The sequence below is a fragment of the Dipodomys spectabilis genome, unplaced genomic scaffold, assembly GCF_019054845.1.
Source record: "Dipodomys spectabilis isolate Male_0828 unplaced genomic scaffold, ASM1905484v1 ptg000009l, whole genome shotgun sequence".
In the NCBI taxonomy this organism is placed as follows: domain Eukaryota; kingdom Metazoa; phylum Chordata; class Mammalia; order Rodentia; family Heteromyidae; genus Dipodomys; species Dipodomys spectabilis.
In genome coordinates this window covers 17962152-17981892 of record NW_024870686.1, presented here as the reverse complement: position 1 = coordinate 17981892, position 19741 = coordinate 17962152, and the positions used below count along the sequence as shown (strand labels likewise).

The 19741-nt window shown below is 38.9% G+C and overlaps 1 protein-coding gene across 1 annotated transcript in view; it reads left to right on the top strand.

Annotated features, from left to right (window-relative positions):
• The window catches only part of Wwc2 (WW and C2 domain containing 2), a 177767-nt gene that overhangs the window by 66783 nt on the left and 91243 nt on the right, over nt 1–19741 (top strand). Inside the window, exon 2 of the mRNA XM_042700025.1 lies at nt 15312–15421. Within this exon, the coding sequence (XP_042555959.1) occupies nt 15312–15421 (110 nt within the window). The remainder of the gene's footprint in view (nt 1–15311; nt 15422–19741) is intronic.

Here is a 19741-nt window from a genome sequence, read left to right as displayed (position 1 = left end):
AACACAAACAAGCCTGCAATTCCTTCCTTCCTTCCTTCCTTCCTTCCTTCCTTCCTTCCTTCCTTCCTTCCTTCCTTCTCTTTCTTTCTCTCTCTCTTTCTTTCTTTCTCTTTCTTTCTTTCTTTTTCTTTCTTTCTTTCTTTCTCTCTCTCTTTCTCTTTCTCTCTTTCTCCCTTCCTTCCTTCCTTCCCCCTCTCTCTCTTTCTTTCTTTCTTTCTCTTTCTTTCCTTTTCTTTCTTCTTTAACTCTGGGCCCAGGTGCTGTCCCTCAGCTCTTTAGTTCAAGGCTAGCTCTCTACCACTTGAGCCACAGCACCACTTCCGTTTCTTCTAGTGTTTTATTCGAGATAAGAGTTTCACAGACTTTCCTGCCTGGCTGGCTTTGAACCACGATCCTCAGATCTCAGCCTCCTGACTTGAGCCACCAGTGCCCGGCTGCAAGTTCTTTTTATTTTATTTTTTATTGTGAAAATACCGTACAGAGGGGTTACAATTACATGGGCGAGATAACGAGTACATTTCTTATCAAGCATTGTTGCCTCCTCCTTTGTTTCACCCTCCCATCCCTTCCCATACCCTCCTCCCAGCCCCCCTACTGGATCCTCCCCTTACCCCTCCCACACCAAAGCTGTAAAGTTCGTTTTTTCCACGTAACAACTTGTACATCTCATTGTTGCAATGGGTCCACCTGTATCCCTATTTAAATGATTTGTTTTTTCCCTTCCCCTCCACAAACTATACCAATATCAAATACAGTGAAAGCAGGGGTTATACCGTGGGGGAGGGACATACAACAAAGAAATCATCTTATAAATATGTTAGAAACAATTTATGAAAGAAAAAAAATTTCATTTCCCTAACATTAACTTACCTGACCTTTTCTGCTTGACTCAGATATACACTGGTTATTGCAAATAAGGGAAACCATGGGACCTATGTTTCTTTGGGCCTGGCTTACTTCACTTAATATAATTTTTTCCAAGTCTTTTCATTTGCAAGTTCTTTTTTTTTTTTTTTTTTTGTCGGTCGTGAGGTTTGAACTCTGGGCCTGGGCACTGTCCCTCAGCTCTTCAGCTCAAGGCGAGCGCTCTACCACTTGAGCTACAGCGCCACTTCTGGTTTTCTGGTGGTTTATTGGAGATAGGAGTCTCACGGTCTCTCCTGCCCTGGCTGGATTTGAACCTCAATCCTCAGATCTCAGCCTCCTGAGTAGCTAGGATTACAGGAGTGAGCCACTGGCGCCCAGCTTTATTTTGTTTTCTTGTATTTAATCTTGAGCAGTTCAGCATCCAGGGAACAGTAGATAAGTGACTGAAGATAAGGTCCTAGATAAGGCTCTTCCTCCTGCTTGAGATGTTAATGGAAGCATGTGGGAATAGAACGAGTTTTGTAATCTTATTGCTTTGTTTCTCTGACTCCAGTGCTATTAATCTAAAGCTTAACCGTGTTCTTCCTTGTACAGTTTATTAGTACTTAAAATGAAAAAGCAGTATTTATCTTCATAGCAATGATGAATTATATTTAGAGTCCTTCCAGCCCACTCCCTTCACCTTGAACTCTTTGCCAGCATTTAGTCTCATGACTTTTGTTTGCTTCAGATTGAATTTGAGTTTAAGCTCAAAAGGGCATGCATTTTTGTTTATGACTAAGGGCTGATCTCTGAAGTTATCAGACATTCCTCACATTCCATATGTCTAATTTTTAGTGCTTGGAGGATCTGGTGCTATGCCAGGGGAAAATAGAGGCTAGAGAGCAGAAGGAAATACCACCAGAGTCTCCACATAAGTTATAAAAACTCACTCATATGTTTAACTAGCAAAGCAAATGCCAAGCATGGAATTGATTTGTAGTATGTTAATGTCCTTCCTTAGGCTTCTTAGGAACTTTTTTTTTTTTTTTAACTTTCTGCTATTTAATTCTCTAAATTCCAACCCAGGGAGTCTGAAAATTTTGTTTCTTTTAGTTGTATTCAGGGTCAGCACTAGGTGTTTTTGTAAAACAAATGCTTGCAGAAAGCCAAGTATCCAGGGAGTGACTTAGAGTCATCAATATAGATATGGACTACTGAAAATAGATTCATTGGACAAATGAGCACCAACCATTGTTCTAAACTGCAAAGACTGCAGTGGTGGAGAAAACAACTGTGGAGGAGAAAGATGATACAAATAAGAATAAACTAGCCGGGCGCCGGTGGCTCACGCCTGTAATCCTAGCTACTCAGGAGGCTGAGATCTGAGGATCGCGGCTCAAAGCCAGCCCGGGCAGAAGAGACCGTGAAACTCCTATCTCCAATAAACCACCAGAAAATCGGAAGTGGCGCTGTAGCTCAAGTGGTAGAGCGCTTGCTTTGAGCTGAAGAGCTGAGGGACAGCGCCCAGGCCCAGAGTTCAAGCCCCATGACCGACCAAAAAAAAAAAAAAAAAAAAAAGAATAAACTAGGTCATAGTAACTATGTCAGATCAACTTCTGTTAGCCCTGTTGACTTAACAGAACTTGTAAATTTTAGTGACTTCCACAAATATCTACTACTTGCTTATATGACATCAAGTAAACTAAAAAATAAAAGAAGCAAAAGTCATGTAAATGCTCTGACTTTTAATTTTTTAATCATTTACTTGCTAAAAATGTATAAAAAGTAAAAATCAGATTTGTGTTGGTCAAATATTACACATACCATAAAAGAGGCAAATTAGCTTCTGATATTAATAATTTAAATATAATCTTTATAATTTTAATAGGTCATAATTTAATATGCAGATGGAAATTGTAGCCTCCTTGGACAGATGCTTTCAGTGTTTGTTACATTCCTTTGGTGCTAACCAAGACACAAGAAAGGCTAAATCAGAAGAAAATTTTTTCTTCTTAAGCAAGACATTATAAATAAAATATGTGAACAGATACTCTAGAAACTGATTGTAATCAAGATTCCTTTGTAAATATAAAAAGCCTTATCCCATGTTACCAAAAATATCAGTAACGTCGATAAATGCAGACATAAATTTTGTGTGTCTACACAGTCATCTTTGAACTATGAAGCATGTTTTCAAGTGTGTGCTTTTTCTCTAGCATGAGAGGCTGAAGGTACATGGAGAATGTCTGACTCATTTACCTTCTCAAAGCTTCCTTTGCAAGCAGTCAGACTTGGTTTAATTGTCTGGGAATCTGGTTTGATGCCTCTGTGGTCTTCACCTTCTGGAATGCCAGCACTTACCCGAGAGAGCCTCTTCCTCACTTTGAGATCCTGGAAGATCACTGAGAGCCAAATGCTAGATTAGTTCATTTGGATCTTTTAGTGAAAGACCAGGCTCTGCTTTTTGTTCATTTAAATCTGTCAGGCATACAGTATTCATGTATCTAATCAACATGGTGTGTTTATCCAGGCAAGATTGACAGCACAGAGAGATACTGAAACAACGCAAATTTCATGTTATGAGCATTGTGTAATTCACTGTGAGATTTATTTGCCTTGTCTCTAAATTTAACAATAGCTGTGAGACTATAAAAAATTAAAACCATAGGATGAGAATGAATCACCCTCTACTTCCTCAAAGTTAAAACTTAGTTCTTAAAACTCTGCTCTGAGAGCAGCTGTGACTTTACACTAGGGAGTCTGACTCACTCACATAGTTAGAACTCAGTATGATGTCACTGAGCACTCATTTCAGAAGCTGCAGGCTTAAGGGCTGAACCAGAAACTTCCCCCAAGTCAGCCACCTTGGCCCCAGTTGCTTTCCTGAAGAAGCCACTGGTGGAGATGGAGTCTCAAAAACTTGTATGTCTGGGCTGGCTTTAAACCACAGTCTCCACCTCCCAAATTGATTACACAGGAATCTTCCATGCCTGGCTAGTAGTAGCTTTTGAGGAGAGGAGGATGGAAACTGGTGGTCAAACAGAATTGGAGGATTAGCTTCAATACTTACATTGTTTTTATGAGGAGGATATATTCATACAATCTCTTACCAGAATTTTATGCAAAAATATTTTAAAAACTATTTTCAAAAGACACTCAGCTGCTGTAGAGAATAGATTGTAGAAGGAAATGAGTGGAAAATTACCAGTTAGCAAGTCAAGGTAGCCGTCCAGGCAAGAGACACTAGTAGTTGTGAAAAGTTGTATGGCTGGAGTATGAGCCTGCAGAACCTGGATGGATTGGATATGGGGTTGTCCCAGAAGGAGGCCTCAAAGATGTCTGTCTGCTGGGTAGAACTTGGGCACCTGGGTTGGTGATAACTGTCATCTTCCAAAAAAGGATTGCTTGGGAAAGCAGGTTGTTTGGGAAGTTGTTGTACAGGAGAAATTAAAAGTTGTATTTTATGAGTTACATTTGATGTGGAAACACTGTGGAATTTTCAGGTAGATGTTGCTGCTGATAAATTAGGATTCCATAAAACATCTGGCTGGAAATCACTCACTCATTGTTTTCTCCAAGGAACAAGTATTGAATACCGTGTGCCATGCTATGTGCTTGGCACACAAAGATGAAAAACTGGTAGGACCTTGGTGAACTGAACAGACCAACTGAAAAGGTTGACAGTGTGATATATTTGAATGGAAAATATAACAACAATGTTTAGTGGCTTGTAAAATGTCCTTCAAGGGCAAAATGGTAGAAAAGTAGAAGGAGAGGAGGGGGAGGTAACTGCATATATGATTTTTGTTAGCTTTACATCAGTTTGGCTGACAGACTTTTCCTTGAATCTCCTGGGCTGGTTGTTGGTAGATTTTTTTGTAACTAGCATTGTAAGAATCTGCTTTGCAGATGTCCTGTTTCAGAGCTGTGAATAGTGTAGTATTTCTACTGTTTTCCATCTTGACTCGTGATTTCCTGGTGTTAATGAGGCTATCTTGTTGGTATCAGCTGGTTTTTCTCTTTCTGCTGATGTTTGGTATTTGTAGTACACTCTGCCAGTAACTTGTGCCAACTGTGTCATGAAACCTGGCCCTTCCCACCAAGCTTGGAATCTGACTGTTTATTTCCCCTCTCAAAACTTAGGGTGATGCAGATGTTTATAGCAGCATTACTTATAACAGCTAGGAGTAGAAATAATCCAAATAGTAGCTGGTAAATCGGCAAGCAAAACAGATTATACAATGGGTATGACAATTTTTAGATTCTTAACTGGCTATCCAGTCTTCTCAGTACCTTAAAATATAATCAATGTTTTTCGTAAACAAAGTTAATGGATAAGAAATATCTTCAGAGACTTACTTGGGTCTTTAGAAGAGATTAATATACATCATATATTAAAAGCTGCTACAGATCAGACTGAGATCTGAAGATCATGGTTCAAAGCCATCCTGGGTAGGAAAGCTCTTGTCTCTAATTAATTTCCAAGAAAGCAGAAAGTGGAGCTGTGTGGCTCAGGTAGAGTGCTGGCACCCTGAGTTCAAGCCCCAGGATAGGCACCTCCCCCCCCCCCCCCAAAAAAAAAAGCTGCTAAAGATCAATGAAGCTAACCACATGACCACAATAACTTACAAGGACAATTCATAAAAGAAGCAAACATATCAAAAAGTTATGAACCTTATTACAAGTTGAGCATCTGAACACTCTAAAATCTGCAATGCTTCGAAGTTCAGAACCTTTGAGTTCTAACAAGTAGAAAATTTTGTACCATGAAATCTTACGTTGTGCACAAAATTAGTGAAGTTATATAAAGTTATCAGGCTAAGTGTGTAAGTTGTATATAAAGCAAAAGCAAATTTTATGTTTAAACTTGAATCCTCCCCAGGATGTCTCATGTAGATGCAATTTTTTTTAAAGTCCCACATTTGGAACACTTCTGGTCTGAAGCATTTCAGGTAAAGGATACTCAATGTGGAGTAGTTACCAGACTTCCCCCACCCTGCCCAGTATCAAGGGGCTGTGGCATGTAGGAAACACATGCATTCACTTACATTTCAGGTTCTAGTGTTAAACTGGTAAAGCTCACATGGAGGAACAAGTTTGTGAGAATTTTTTAATGTCAACATGCCTTTAAGAACACGTCTCTAGGAACAGATGACACTATGAGACAGGAAATGTACTTAATACCTGTTGTATGTAAAGCTAACCCCACTTTATATCACCTCTAAAACAACAATAAAGTAAATTAACAAAACAAAATCCACTTCGCTAATACATACTGATACTTTGTAAGTCATAAATTCACATATTCTTTGACCAACCACTAGGAGTATATTCTAAAACATAGCTTGCACAGCTGTAAATAGAAATGTGTTCATTGAAACATTGCTTTCTCTGGAAGGAAATGGAATATTGAATGTGTCTCAATTGACATTTTGTTAAATAACAGACTAGGACCCACTCAGTAAATTTAGATATGAAAACACTGAGGTAAATTTTTATAAAGATACTCACCAAAAGATTCCTCATTTACATTCGACTACTATAACTCACAGTGCATAGTAAGAGCCTGTTTGCATGTTTTCTAAAAGTGTGACTTAGTGGACTGAAAAAAATAACCAGTAGCTTTACTCTCTAGTAATAAGGAGGATTTTAATAACAGTTTATCTTACTGTTGTATGTATTCTTCACAGTGAGATTATATTACCTGCATATATATGAACGTGTTTTTAAGTTATTACATTACAAAATTTTAAATGTACGTATATGCAGGCTTCAAAACAAGTATATATGTATAGTTTTTAAGTATGTGACCAGCTTTGTAAATTATATGCTTTTGTAATTGATACACACATCTATATTTGTTTAATAAACATGGTCGGGAAGGAAACATATTATTATTAATTAGGATAATCTCCTTATACTGAGGATAAAGGTTTAAAAGTATCCTTCTAGTCCCATAGATTTTTTTGGGGGGGGGATCCGGTCGTGGGACCTGAACTCTGGGCCTGGGCACTGTCCCTCAGCTCTTCAGCTCAAGGCTAGTGCTCTACCACTTGAGCCACAGCGCCACTTCCGGCTTTTTTCTTTTTGCTTATGTGGTGCTGAGGAATCGAACATAGGGCCTCATGCATGCAAGGCAAGCGCTCTACCACTGAGCCACCTTCCCAGCCCCATCCCATAGATTTTGATGAAAATAATATAGGCTTATTTTACTTGTTTAATAACCTCTGTAAAAGAGAAGCTGCGAGCAAAAAAAGCCAGAAGTGGCACTGTGGCTCAAGTGGTAGAGTGCTAGCCTTGAGTTGAAGAGCTAAGAGACAGTGCCCAGATCCAGAGTTCAGGTCCCACAACCGAGACACACACACACACACACACACACACACACACACACACACACACACACACACACACACACACACACACACACACACACACACACACACACACACACACACACACACACACACACACACACACACACACACACACACACACACACACACACACACACACACACACACACACACCTGCGTATAATACACAGCTGTATATTCAGCTGTGTATAATACAGAGGGTGGTAGTTCCTTATTGTGACTGGAGTGTCTTCCCCAACAAAGCTCTTATCTATGACAATTGGTGTGTATTGGTGAGCACAGGAGGGGAATCAGGCAACCTTAGGTGGACTTGTTGGTTTGTTTGGACAATAATCTTTTAAGTCCCATTCCTCTCGAAAACATTCCTACCTTCTTGGCTGGCATAGTCACTTAAATTCTCAAACTATTTTCAAACCAAATAATCCGACAAGCAAATATTACTTGACTTAAGAGAGCGAAGAGTTCAGGTTAAAGTGTTTGCTTGACTGCTCTTGCTTTCTTCTGTGGAATAAAAATACTTAAAAAAAAAAATCTTGCTAAATGACTGTCACTTGGAATAAATTCTCCATTTCTGAACCACTTGAGATAAATTCTTTTGCGTCTTTGTAACTAATGTGTGTGTTAGTCAGGCATTTATTTGGTGCATAATTTAATTATAATAAAAATAAATCTCAAAACCAACTGTTTTGATGTGGTACTGCAAGGTTTTCTTATATCCTGTCCTGCTTGTCAGGTAACATTTATGCTGTAATATCAGCCTTCATATTTGAGTAATAAAATGCAGTTATTCATTTTGCTTATAGAAATAGAAAAAAATTATTTCTCTCTTTTTCATTGTCATGCATTCAGTCAACGATGACTGGAAGTATCAGCGGGGTAGGTATTGTGCTGGAGAGACTGGAAAGAACAGGGAGATACTCCCGTGTGGTTAGATGCATTGGGTGACAGCTTACTCTATTTAGAAGTGAGTGGGTGGTATGTGGCTCATGGAACACTGTGCACAAATAGCATTCCTTGGTTAAATGGAATCAACATTTGTGGTGTTTTATTAAAGCTGCTAAATTGTTTCTTTAGAGGATTGTATTGAGTTACAAAGTCACCAGCAGTGAATGAAAGTAACCAATTTCCCCACATCCTCACATTCTTCAGTCAGACAAAACAAAACAAAAACCTGATCCCTTAATAGGCTTAAAATTAAGCCTCATTACTTGTCTTATTTGGAGTTTCTTTTTATTATTAGCCATGTTGAAGCTTTCCCCATATTTTTATTATTTTATTACCTTATTCACTTAGAATCTTGACTTTGTTATATGCTTATTATTAACTTTTTTTTGCTTTAAAAAATTTTATTATAAAGGTGATGTACAGATGTACAGAGGGGTTATAGTTACCTAAGTCAGGTAAACAGTACCTTTCTTTTCTTTTTTATTTTTTATAGCACAACACATTTTGGTCACTTTATTAAATGACATTAAATAGTTTAAGTTTCAACTACTAAACAGCACTTTGAATGGTGAAAACACAGATAGTATATTGTCATACTTGAATGCTTGTCTTCTTTTTGGACAGTGTCACCCCTTACCCCACTCTCTTAATTTTCCCCTCCTGTTTTCAAGTTGTACAGTTCATTTTTCAACACAGTTTAAAACAATTTATTGAAGTGAAATTATATAATGTAAATTAAACATTTTGAGCAACAATTTTGAGTGGCATTTAGGACATTCATAATGTTGGGCAGCCTCCAACCTATATTTAGTTTCAAAACATTCCCTTCACTTCTTTAAGCAGTTTCTGTATTTGTCCCTCTGGTATCCATAAATCTACCTTCTGTTCTCATGGGTTTATGAGCTGGATATGAACTATATGATACGTGACCCTTTGTGGCTGGCTTTTTTCATTTATCACAGTGTTTTAGAAATTTACTCACATTATACATCTATAAATACTTCATAGCTAAATAATATTCCATTGCATACACACACACACACACACACACACACACACACACCACCACCACCACCACCACCACCACCACCACCACCACCACCACCACCACCACCACCACCACCACCACCACCACAATTCACCTATTGGTAGAAATTTGGGCTATTTCCACTCCTGTGACTATTGTAAATAATTCTGCAATTATAGATAGGAGTTACAACCTTTTCTCTCAAAAGTGGTTGCTGGGCATGAGCACAGCCATTTTTAGGGTAACTGCCATCTTATGAGAAGCTATTTTAGTTAAGCCACATTCTGCTATAAGAATTGTTTCTCGAAGGGTTTGGAAGCATCACTAAGAATTGTCTTTCTGACAAGTTGCTGCTTTGTTCAGGAGTCCTGATTTTTAACCCCTTTTAAACCAAGCCTTTCTTGGAAGGTTGTGAATGTTAAATTCTGACCAATTGGTATGAAGGACACTAGTGCATTAGGGATAAAACCCAGGCAAACTCTACACAGTGTACTGATTATTTGGCTTTCGGTCAATAGCATACCTTTCTGCAGAGGCAAAATCTGTGCCTTGTCTAGCTCCTTTCAAGCCTTATTCCTGTGTGACACCCTAATAACCCAAGGCCTTTTCAACACATGAACATACATGTACCTGTTTTTTAGTATCTTTCTTTTTCTTTTTGTCCATCGTGGGGCTTGGGTGCTGTTCCTGGGTTCTTCAGCTCAAGGTGAGTGCTCTACCACTTGAACCACAGAGCCACTTCTGTTTTTCTAGTGGTTTATTGGAGATAAGAGTCTCACAGACTGTCTTGCCTGAACTGACTTTGAATTGTGATCCTCACATCTCAGCCTCCTGAGTAGCTAGGATTACAGGCATGTGCTACCGGCAACAGTTACATAAGTCAGGTAATGAGTACATTTCTTTTTGAACAGTGTCACCTCTTCCCTCGTTTTCTTGGTATAGACTTATGAATGATATGGAGTCATAGCAATTCTTTTGAGAAATTATAAATGATCTTTTCTACTTATCCACATGTGGCTTTGTTAATGCTTGTTTATTTTCAGCTGTTATTATAAGAATAATTATTATTGTTTCTAGGGTTTGATCTGTGTGTCTTGTGCTAGCTAAGCAATGCTCTTCCACTTGAGCCACATCCCCAGCTTCAAGTTAGTTTTAGTAGCCATTATAGTTGATATCAACTGGTACCTCACTGTGATTTTGATTTGGTTTGATAACCCTTACTTTTGAGTTCATGTTACTGTTTTGAATATGAGTGAAAAAATGGAGGAAAAAGAAAACCTTGGTTTTGATGAGCTTATTATAAAATTATATTTTGAAGAAATAAAGTTCTTACAATTAAATGAGGTTCCAAATCTGAGGATTATTAAGCCATTATTTCTATTCAGGTATTTCATTTTTTTTTATGTTGAAGCTGATATCTTTTTAAAAAATTTTATTTTATTGTAAAGATGTTGTACAGAGGGGTTACAGTTACATGAGTAACTGTAACGAGTACATCTCTTCTCAATAATTGTTACTCTATACTTTGTTGTTCTCCCACTATTCCTTCCACCCCCTTCTCCCATTTCATTGGTTTTATGACTGAGACCTTTCTATTCCCATTTCTCCATCACCTGGTTGGATTATGGCTGTCATTTGTGCCCTTTAAAACAGTGGTTCTCAGTGTGTGGCCCCAGGGGCCAGCAGCATCAGCAGGGCCTGGGAGCTTGTTAAAAATGAAAATCTCAGGTTTCATCCCAGATATGAGAATTTTTTTTTTGGTGGTAGCTTCAGTGTTCTGGGTTTTAATAAGCTTTTAAAGTAAGTTGGATACACACTTGAGTTTGAAAAACACTCGTCTCACCCAGCATTTTCAGGTTGATTTGTTGAAGAACCCTGGGTTGGTGGGGGTTGGGGTGGCTTTGCTAACATCAAAAATTTTTAACTTAAATAGGCAGAAAATATAACAACTTGGAATCATTTTAATAGCTTCCTACTTAAGAAAAATCTATGTATCCTATCTTTTTACTTAGAAATTGCTGTTCAGACTAAATCATGTAAAAAATAACTTTTTAAAAAAAAGTTACTTTGTATCTTTGGTCAAGTATTTAAAGAATTTCAGAGTTGCATGTCATTTGAGATATGCTTTTCCTTTTATGATTTTTCTTGTTTACTTCCTCTGAGTATCCATGTGAAGGTTATAATGTGAAGCCCTGGGTAGCAGGACATATGCCCACTACTGCCTTTAGTATTAACATTGACTAGAGATACATGTTTATTTGTCTACATGTATATTTGACTACAAATAGTATTTTTTTTCTCCTATTATGGGCACTTCAATTACAGATAATTACATTTATTTTAACTTTGCAAAACTTTATGAGGATTTAGGTAATAAGTTTATATCTGTTAAAGCATACCTGGTATATGCTAAACACTTGGTAAAATGTTTCATAATATTAGAGTAATGACCATATATAAAAACTGACTTTTTTTGGACATAGAATATTGAAAAGTAGTCTATCTGAGTTCCCAAACCAACAGCATAAACAATGTATTCTTCCAAAGGTGGTGAGTCCCTCTCATATCTTGGCTTTCAAGAGTGTATTCATGAATTAACCTCAGATTTAGGTGGCAGAAGAGAGTTGTTTTGTTTTTGTTTTGGTTGGTAATGGGGGTTGAACTCAGGCTGGGGCACTGTCCCTGAGCTCTTTTGTGCAAGGCTAATGCTCTACCATTTTGAGGGAGAGCTTCACTTCTGGTTTTCTGTTGGTTAATTGGAGATAAGGGTCTCCTGGACTTTCCTGCATGGTCTGGCTTTGACTCGCAATCCTCAGATCTCAGCCTCCTGAGTTGCTGGGATTACTATGAGCCACCAGTGTCCAGCTAGGAGGGTTTTTTTTGACAAGCCTCCTAAGATGCTCCAGATTGCAAACCTCCTGGCCAGAAGGAGCAAATGGTTGGGAAGTAAATGTCCAAAATAGGGCAGAGGGATAGTGGAAAGGGTTTCTTCCCTCCTCACCCCTTCAGTTCCTTCCCTTACCCCTGCCCCTTCCCCTTCTCTTCCCCCTCCTCCCCCAAGAATGGAAGGCTATTGTAAGGTCCCTCCTGGATGGCGAGCAGACTCCACCCTCCTCTCTGCAAAGTCTCCACCCAGTACCTGCATTACCTAGGCAGCTGGCACATCTGAATTTGATGTGGCCACACCTTTCTCCGCCCATACCCTAGATAAGGCCTAGCCCAGGCCCAGATGCCCTCTTTTCCCAGCTCTCTCTCTTTCCCAGGTCTCTTAGGTCTTTCCCAGGCCTTTCCCAACCGCATGGAGGGCCAAGATGGCCTGGTGCCAGCCAGAACGATGAATAAACCTACCCCTTACCTGAATACCACGTGTGTGGTACTGTTCTTACTCAGCTACCTCTTTTTAAAAGCCTAACAGCTATGAATATATTCATAAGCTGAGGGTGAAAACAAGTGAAGTAGTGTATAACAGTAGTGTTTCCCATTACCAGGATAGCAGGATTTTTGTTAGACATCCTTGATTTTGTTTGTTAGGTATCTGAGCTTGTTGGTCTGTTAATAATTTATTTACGCAATAAGAATTCATAAATATGTATTTAATACTGTTATTTGTTGATAGGGTACAGAAGAAATTATGCTATCCAGACCCAGAAAATAAAGCATTAAAATTCACTTTTGAAGCAAAGCTGCAAAGAAATTTTTACATTAAAAATTCCAAGAATGAGAACATTTGAGTTACTCACTGTGTTCATAATTACATTTATATTTACAAATATAGTTTTTCTTTCTTTCTTTTTTTTTTGTCTTTTCTTTTTCAGTACTGAGGATTGAACCAGGACATTCCACTTGCTAGGCAAGTGCTTTGCCACCAAGCTACATCCAAGTCCTAGTTGTTTTTTTTTTCTTGTAACAATGACAAATGCTTATTATCTATTGTTCAATACATAGGCAAAACCAAATTATTTTCAAATATAATAAAGTTATCATAACTTAAAATCATAAAGCTTATAGAACTTCTTCCGGGAATTAAAAATGGATCTTTAAACAAAAATCAATCTCAATCTCAGGCTTTCAGCAAGTTAAATTGGTGCCAGGTAAAACTTATATAGAATCTCTTTTATTGTTTAAATATACTTTTTTCATCTCTTCATCTGTAATATTTCTTTAGGCTGTGAATGCTTTTTTACGGCTTTGATATATGGAGTGAGGGAAAGAGAATCCTCAAACAGAATCTTGTGTAGGGACACCTACACAGTTAAGAGGTTCACAGTGTGCCCGTGGCAGAGCTGGTAGCCTCATTATAGCATCTGTTTGCTAAACTGGTTTGGGAGGTCTGTGTTCTCATAGTTACCTCCAGGAGAGTTCGTGCTACAGGAGATCTGGTAGAAAAGGGAACTAGCCCTTCCTTTAGTCCATGGTTTTACAGTATCCTTAAATTGCTGTTACAGGCCAGGAATTCTGGGAATTCTTTTCATGTTAAGTTTTCCCAGCATTCATCAGGGTAGATGACACACTTTGTTATTCTGATGAGTGGAAATGACCATATTTCACATGAAAGCTGTGTGATCTTTAGTATTCATTAGTATGGACGAAACGGATTTCATAAGTTCTCATATATAAGAGCTGGTTCTGTGAAATCATACGAAGTCAGAAGCAATGTTGACTGATGTGGTCACCCTACAAGACACGGTTACTCTATAATGTTAACCTACCATAGTTGCTCCAACAAAAGCAAAAATGAATAGTATGAGGGAAGAAGTCAATCTAGTTAAGTCTGAGGACCTGTACTCTGTTAGGAAGCCATGTAATTCACCATTAATTTTAAAAAAAAGGTATTAAAATGGAATTAGTCTTAAAGAGAGAGGAAGTATTCTTAAGAGAAAATATAAGGCAATCTGAAGAGATGGGATCATTAAATGAATACTTCATATGTTTGATCCCATTAAAAACTGTGTTGAGCCAGAGCTCTGTGGCTCACACCTGTAACTTAGCTACTCAAGAGATCAGAGGAAGCTAGCTTAGGTAGGAAAGTCCATGAGACCCTTATTTCCAGTTAACCAGCAAAAGCCAGAAGTGGAGCAGTGGCTCAAGTCCTAGAGTACCAGCCTTGAGTGAAAAAGTTAAAGGATAGCTCTCAGGCCCTGATTTCAAGTCCATCCCTCCCCCTGGACCCCCCAATTTCAAGCCCCAACACACACACACACACACACACACACACACACACACACACACACACACACACACACACACACACACACACACACACACACACACACACACACACACACACACACACACACACACACACACACACACAGTTGTGTTCAAGTGACTGTTACTATAAGATATTAACAAAATTTTTTGTGGGGCTGGGAAGGTGGCTCAGTGGTAGAGTGCTTGCTTTGCATGTTTGAGGCCCTGGGTTCAATTCCTCAGCACTACATAAGCAGAAAAAGCTGGAAGTGGCACTGTGGCTCAAGTGGTAGAGTGCCAGCCTTGAGCTGAAGGGCCCAGGTTCAGGCCCATGACCGACCCCCCCCCCCCAAAAAAAAAATATATTTTGTATATATACTTTTATTGTAAAGATACTGTACAGAGGGGTTACAGTTATATAAGTAAGGTAATGAGTACATTTCCTATTAAGCATTGTTACCTCCTTCTTTGTTTTGATAATTACACATTTTAACACATTTGTCCTTTCTCTCAAAGGAGAGGTTAGTTAATTTGTGGCAGAGGTACTGGTATCAGTATTTCAATCCTGGGACAAATTTTTATTTTGTGGGAAATCTATTTAGCTTCCAAGTTAGAGCCAGACTCCAGGCTTCCTTACTCTCATCTTGGGGTTCTACTTATTGTAGAGACTTACAGTTCCAGTTTCAAGCAGTAAACGCTCATGATGACACATGATGACACACTTCTTTTTTTGTATATTTATTTCTGTAGTTAATCCTTTATCTTTTCTTTAATATTTCAATACAATAATGCATTCTCTGGAAACAATCAAGAACAGAAAGGAAATACAAAAACAGAATGAAATACAATTTTAGTACACTAAAATTGCATTTAGGTACTAAATTTGAATGTATGTGGTTTAGTGTCTTTCTTGTGGTTTGTTTTAGGTTAACGAAGCCCTTGTCATTTGCCGATTGTGTTGGGGATGAGCTACCGTGGGGATGGGAAGCAGGCTTTGACCCCCAGATTGGTGTCTACTACATCGATCACATCAACAGTAAGTTTTTCCTTTGGGGAAAAAACAAATGTATTTTTAAAAATCTCCAAAAATCTATACTCACGTAAGCGGTAACATTTTACAAAGTGAATTTCCATATTTGAATAACTAATACATGGCTGAAATGTCCATTTGGCTATTTGGGCATGTATGAGGAGTTGTGGGGTAAAGAGGGAAGAGAGGATGTCTGTACTGACTGTCTGTCTGCCAATCAGGCAGAGAATGAATGTTCTACTCTAATGCGGGTCTAGGGGCCTATGCAAACCTATAGCCATTAGGTTTTTCTTCCTATGACCCCTGCACCTTTAGACCAGAGAACCACTTGTACTTACCCCAAAACTTTGGGCTCAGGTAATCAGCTGGTGTGGTTTGGGTATCTGGAGGGGTTTTTACTCATCAGTGACTGAAGGACAGCATGGGCTTGGAAAAGACCAAAACTCTTTTCTTTTTTCTTTTTTTTTTTTTGTCGGTCATGGGGCTTGAACTCTGGGCCTGGGCGTTGTCCCTCAGCTCTTCAACTCAAGGCGAGCGCTCTACCACTTGAGCTACAGCGCCACTCAAAACTCTTTTCTTCTTTTTTGTTTTCTGGTCTTTTCTGGCTTGAAAGCTGAAAAGCTTGGTTTTTTAATCTGTCCTAGTAAGGCTAGAACAGAGAATTAGAATTGTTCCTGTCCATGATTAATGTTTAAAAACAACATACTTGAAGTTTAAAAGTACAGACTTGACGTGTGTGTGTGTGTGTGTGTGTGTGTGTGTGTGTGTGTGTGTGTGTGTGTGTGTGTGTGTTTATATGAATGTCTTTCTCATCAGGCCCTTTAAAATTTATTGAGATTACAGTTTAATAATTTTACTTTTATAGATTTTAGTTAATGCATAATAAATTTATTTCTTGTTATCCTATTTGGGTCTATTTTTTCATCAAAAATTAGACTAATAATATTCTTCAATATCTTTAGGAAGTATTTATAAAAGTATTTTATACTTATTTATGTACTTATCACAATTTACTCAACATTTTGTAATACTCATTAATATTTATTTAATACTTCATTAGTGATGGCTGTCCTTGTTTAGGTATATGATAGATTTTTGGAGAGGCCTTAAAAAAAGCAAAATTGCTGGGTACCAGTGGCTCACACCTGTACTCCTAGCTACTTAGGAGGCTGAGAAATAAGGATTGCAGTTCAAAGCCAGCTAGAGCAGGAAAGTCCATGAGACTCATCTCCAATGAACTACCAAAAGACTGGGAGTAAGAGCTGTGGCTAGAGTGCTAGCCTTGAATACAAAAGCTTAGGGACAGCATCCAGACCCTGAGTTCAAGCCCCAGAACTGGGGATTTCTTTCAGATGAGTGGAGGTAGGGTGGAAAGGAGAAGCACTCTGAGGCACTTGGTCAGTTTTTCAAAGCACACATATAGTCAGTAGTGTTGTAGAGAATGTAGGTAGTTGTATAAAGTTTGCAACCAGCTTTCTTTCATGCATCTAGTAGTTCAACATAAAAATAACCATTTCTGAAAGCTGTTGCTTCAGTCATTCTCATATATATATATATATATGACTCCTGCACCTTTAGACCAGAGAACCGCTTGTACTTACCCACAAAATTTTGGGCTCAGGCAACCAGCTGGTGTGGTTTAGGTATCTGGGGAGGGATTTTTACTCATCAGTGACTCTGAAGGACAGCACAGGCTGTCCAAAACCCCTTTCTTCTTTTTTGTTTTCTGATCTCTTCTGGCTTGAAAGATGAAAAGCTTGGTTTTTAATCTGATAAAGTAAGGCTAGAGCAGAGAATATAAATAGTTATTGGTGGTTGTGGGTCTTAAACTCTGAGCCTGGACACTGTCCCTGAGCTCCTCAGCTCAAGGCTAGCACTCTACCACTTGAGCCATAGTGCTACTTCCAGTTCTCTGGTGGTTAATTGAAGATAACAGTCTCAGGGACTTTCCTTCCTGTGCTGGCTTTGAACTGTGATCCTCAGATCTCAGCCTCCTAAGTAGCTAGGATTATAAGCATGAGCCACTGGCATCTGGCTACATATGATTTTTAAAAATGACTTTTCTGCAAAGATTTTATTCTCCCTGGAAAAAAAGTAAAACTTTCATGAAGTTTTTTTTTTTTTTTTTTGCCAGTCCTGGTGCTTAAACTCAGAGTCTGGCCACTGTCCCTGAACTTCTTTTGCTCAAGGCTAGAACTCTACCACTTGAGCCACAGCGCCACTCCCAGCATTTTTGTTTATGTGGTACTGAGGAATCGAACCCAGGGCTTCATGCATGCTAGGTAAGCCTTCTACCACTGAGCCACCTTCCCAGCCTCATGAAGAATTCTTAATTGTGTGTGTTTGCATGTGTGCACACATGTGTGTGTGGGGAAAGGTTAGTGTTGAGAACAGTGCCTTGCACAACCACTTAGCTTCCAATTTTGGGTTTTTGCAATAAACCTTTCTAGTTACTATATTACTGTATAATATGTTACTGTATTTTTCTTTTATACTCTTTTATACTTTTGATAGATAAAATTTACTTTTTCTTCAAGTATTATTTAGGAAACCAAAAAGCCAATTTAGTTTTCTGGTTTAACATAAACAAACTCTAGTGGCATATGAGTTCCCTCAGGTTCTATGTCTACCTGCAAGGTGCTCTCTCTCTCTCTCTCTCTCTCTCTCTCTCTCTCTCTCTCTCTCTCCCCCCCCCTCCCTCCCCTTTCCCCCTTCTCCCTCCTTTTTCCCCTTCCCCCTCCTTCCCCCCCTCCCCCCCTCTGTCTTTCTCTGTCTATCTCTGTCTCTGCCTGTCTGTCTCTTTCTCTCATCATGGGGCTTAAACTCAGGGCCTGAGTGCTGTCTCTGAACTTTCTCCGCAAGGCTTCGTACTCTACCACTTGGAGCCACAGTGCCACTCCCAGTCTTCTGATGATTAATTGAAGACAGGAGTCTTATGGACTTTCCTGCCTAGGCAGGCTTTAGCTTTGAACTGAGATCTGAGGATTGAGATCTAAATCTGAGTAGCTAGGATTATAGGCATGAGCCACGGTCACCTAGCTTTCTTCTTTCTTAATGGAAAAGGAATTCTGCATTTCCTACTCTACCCTGAGCATACCTTAATCCTTTTTAAAAAATACCTATCACATCATCTCTTGTCTTTACCAGCTATTTCTGGATTTAAAGTTTTTCGCTCACTGTTTCTAATGACTCTTGTTTTAATATAGAAATAGTAGACACTGAGTGCTTGGTGGTTTCCTCTGTAATCCTAGCTACTCAGGAAGCTAAGCTCTGAGCATCTCTGTTGGAAGTTCATTCAAAGCCATACCAGGCAGGAAAATCTGTAAGACTTGTACCTCAGTTAACCACTAGAAAACCAAAGTGGTGCTGTGGCTCAAAGTGGTAGAGCACTGGCTTTGAGCAAAAAGAGCCCAGGGACTGGCCCAGGCCCAATAACCCCCGGGGGAGGGGGGAAGGGAGAATGTGGAGAAGGAAACATAAGAAATTCTCAAAATGAAACTAAATCAAAACTACAAAAGAATAGAAGAATAAAAAGCTTCATTAAATGTGTTCCCACCTCCTTAAAATCATATGTCAACCCACACGTCTTGTCCTTTCTCTTTTCTTCACGGCCAAAGTTACTGAAAACTCCTAACTACCTGATTCTCCTGCTCAAGTTTCTCCAGCCTGTCCCTTCTTCAACTGTCCCTGCAATGAGAATTTCTGTAATCTTCCATTTGTATCCTGCAGGTCTTCTTGGGTAATAACTTTAGTTATTTCCTTCAGGCTGTTGGCTCCTTGAACTCTTTTCCAGAGTTCCAGATGCATATGTTTGATTCCTTACTGTCAGATTCTGTTCTGTTCCCACTGGCCTCTGCATTTTCCTCTCCTGCTTCACCCTAGTACTGGAGGATCCCATGGCAGCACCTTGTGCTTCCTTGACTTTCTGTCTTTGTTTGTATCTCTTGGCCCAGCCCCAGAACTCTGTGCTGAAGCCCCAGGCCTTCCTCTTTGACTAACTGCCACATCCTTCTAAGGTGTTTCTGTTCAGGTACTACTGCTTCCCGAAGATCTTCTCTAACACCCACCACTCTAGTTCTCCATCCCAACTCAGGATTAGGTGCCCCGTCTTCTAGAATATCATGTATACAATATTTTCAAACATCATTATGTTGCGTTTAGATTTATTTGCATGTTTTCCTTACTAAATTGTGATCTTCTTTATATCTTTATCCTTGGTGAAATGTTAAAAGTAAGAGCTTCGTTTAACTCAGAGAATAATATATATTCACATATATTATGTAATAAATAAATACCTATATAAATATAAATATATTTCTATATATT